The sequence below is a fragment of the Manacus vitellinus genome, unplaced genomic scaffold (assembly GCF_001715985.3).
Source record: "Manacus vitellinus isolate BGI_N305 unplaced genomic scaffold, ASM171598v3 scaffold_135_pilon, whole genome shotgun sequence".
Taxonomy (NCBI): Eukaryota; Metazoa; Chordata; class Aves; order Passeriformes; family Pipridae; genus Manacus; species Manacus vitellinus.
Genome location: NW_021938977.1, coordinates 22,601 through 24,667, shown reverse-complemented (window position 1 = coordinate 24,667; position 2,067 = coordinate 22,601). Strand labels below are relative to the sequence as shown.

The following is a 2,067-nucleotide window of genomic DNA, read 5'->3' as shown; positions in this document are numbered from 1 at the left end:
CGCCCGAGCCCCCCGAGCCCCCCGAGCCCATCGCACCCCGGGACAGTGGCCTGGCCTACTACGTGGACCTGCACGGCCACGCGTCCAAGCGCGGCTGCTTCATGTACGGGAACAGCTTCAGCGACGAGAACGACCAGGTGAGGCCAGGGCTGCTGGGACCCTCCTGCTGCTCTGCCCCCTCCCACAGGCCTCCTGGGAGGGGGGTACGGAAATTCCTATCACGGCTCCTTCCTTTTCCCTTCTTTCTCCTTTCCTTCCTTATCTTACTTTTCTTGCTTTTTCCTCCTCTCCTTCCCTTCCTCCTTCTTTCCTTCTCTCCTGTCTCCTCCTTCTCCTCCCCTAGGAGGTCTCAGATTTCCCCCAGGAGCTGGTGTGGGCCAGCAGCAGAGTTGCCTTTCTCCTGAGGGATGAGAGTGGGGAAGAGCAGTGCCACTGGGGCTCCCTTCCCCTCCTCCCAGCTAGCTGTCAGGAGAGCCCAGTGTGAGGTGGGCAGGGCTGGGCAGCATCCTCTGGGCACAGCTGGAGCTTGTGAGACCCTGGAACTGGAGCAGAGCGGGCCCAGCCAACCCTGGTGAATCCCCACACTTGGCACTGGTCCCACTGGAGCTGAGGCCTTCCCATCACCCCTGCTGCTCTCCACAGGTGGAGAACATGCTGTTCCCCAAACTGATCTCCCTGAACTCGCCTCACTTCGACTTCACGGGCTGCAACTTCTCGGAGAAGAACATGTACGCCCGGGACAAGCGGGACGGGCAGTCCAAGGAGGGCAGCGGGCGCGTGGCTGTCTACAAGGCCCTGGGCATCATCCACAGGTAGGGCAGCACTGTCCAGCCTGGCACTGAGTGCTCGTGCTGGGCATGGGACGGGGGGAAGGGGGAACCAGTCCCGTGGGACCGCCCTGTCCTGCATGGCTCTGGGGCAGGTCAGCAGAAGCCAGGCCTGGCTGTGCCAGGTGCTGCTGTGTTCCTGAGGCAGAGGCTCAGCCAAGCCCTCCCCCTCCTCCCTCTCCACACTCTTCCTGCAGTTGCTCTGGTTTCTCCTCCCCGCTCTTGGATGGCTTTCCAGGGGGAATTCTCTTTCCGAGACATTCGTGTCTGTGTTGAGCTGTAATTAAGCTGAGTTGCCGTGGGCGCAGAATCCCCATAGCTGTGTGTGAGATTCCAGCCTCAGCCCATCTGTGATCCCAGGAGCCGGGGATACCCATGATCCACCCCCTCCCACGTGGGATGGGATATTCCTGGCCCGTTTCTGTGCTGGGAACACACCTCTGGCAGCCAGACCCACAGAAGGGAGGTTCTCTCCCGTTTCCTTGGCGCTTGCTGTGCACTCGGCCCCTGCTCTGTGCCCAGCTCTGATGGGTCAGGGACACACACAGGATCCAGCCATACAGGAACACACACACAGCAGGTTGGGCTTGGTACTTTGCTCTGGGCTGGCCTGGAGCAGCCCGGGGTTGATCCAACAGCGACATTCCGAAAGGTGCTGGGAGTGCTCTCAGTGCCCATGTAGTGCCTCAGGCAAATAGGGATGGAGCTGCTCAGGTTTTCTGCTGGACTGGCCCTGGAGCTGTCTCTGGCCAGTGGGACAGATGGGAGCCCTCCCAGCCAGCAGTTCCCAGCCCCTCTCTCCCTCCCACCTCTGGGACAGCTCGCTCAGGGACACCTTGGAGGCTGGGGGGAGGCTATGGCCGCCCACTCCCTGGATTGACGTGAGACACTTCCCTTTCTCTATCAGGGACCCCCCATTCTCCATCACCTTCCAGAGGTGATTGAGAGGTCCCCTCACAGGCACCTCGGCACTTTGGGTGCCACCCTTAGGCCCCCACGAGCTCCACCCCAAGTTCCCATCACGCTGATCTGTGGTATGTCCACACATCCTCGTGCAGGGGATGGGCCATTCCTGCCATCAGAGCACACTCCTCAAAACCTGCAGCTTTCCTGTGCCCCAGCTCCACCGAAGTGGCTCTCCCAGAGGGACATGGGGGTCACCCCAGCCCTGCTGAGGGTCTGTGGGGTAACGGTGGCTCCCTTGTGCCCCACAGCTACACCCTGGAGTGCAACTACAACT

The 2,067-nt window shown here is 61.5% G+C and overlaps 1 protein-coding gene across 1 annotated transcript in view; it reads left to right on the top strand.

The window, feature by feature from the left end:
• Positions 1-2,066, top strand: part of AGBL5 (ATP/GTP binding protein like 5) — a gene marked incomplete at its 3' end in the record, with an annotated part of 4,850 nt that extends 2,784 nt beyond the window's left edge. Inside the window, exons 6-8 of the mRNA XM_029957999.1 lie at positions 9-137; positions 643-812; positions 2,042-2,066. Of these exons, the coding sequence (XP_029813859.1) occupies positions 9-137; positions 643-812; positions 2,042-2,066 (324 nt within the window). The remainder of the gene's footprint in view (positions 1-8; positions 138-642; positions 813-2,041) is intronic.
• Between the last annotated feature and the right edge of the window lies 1 nt (position 2,067).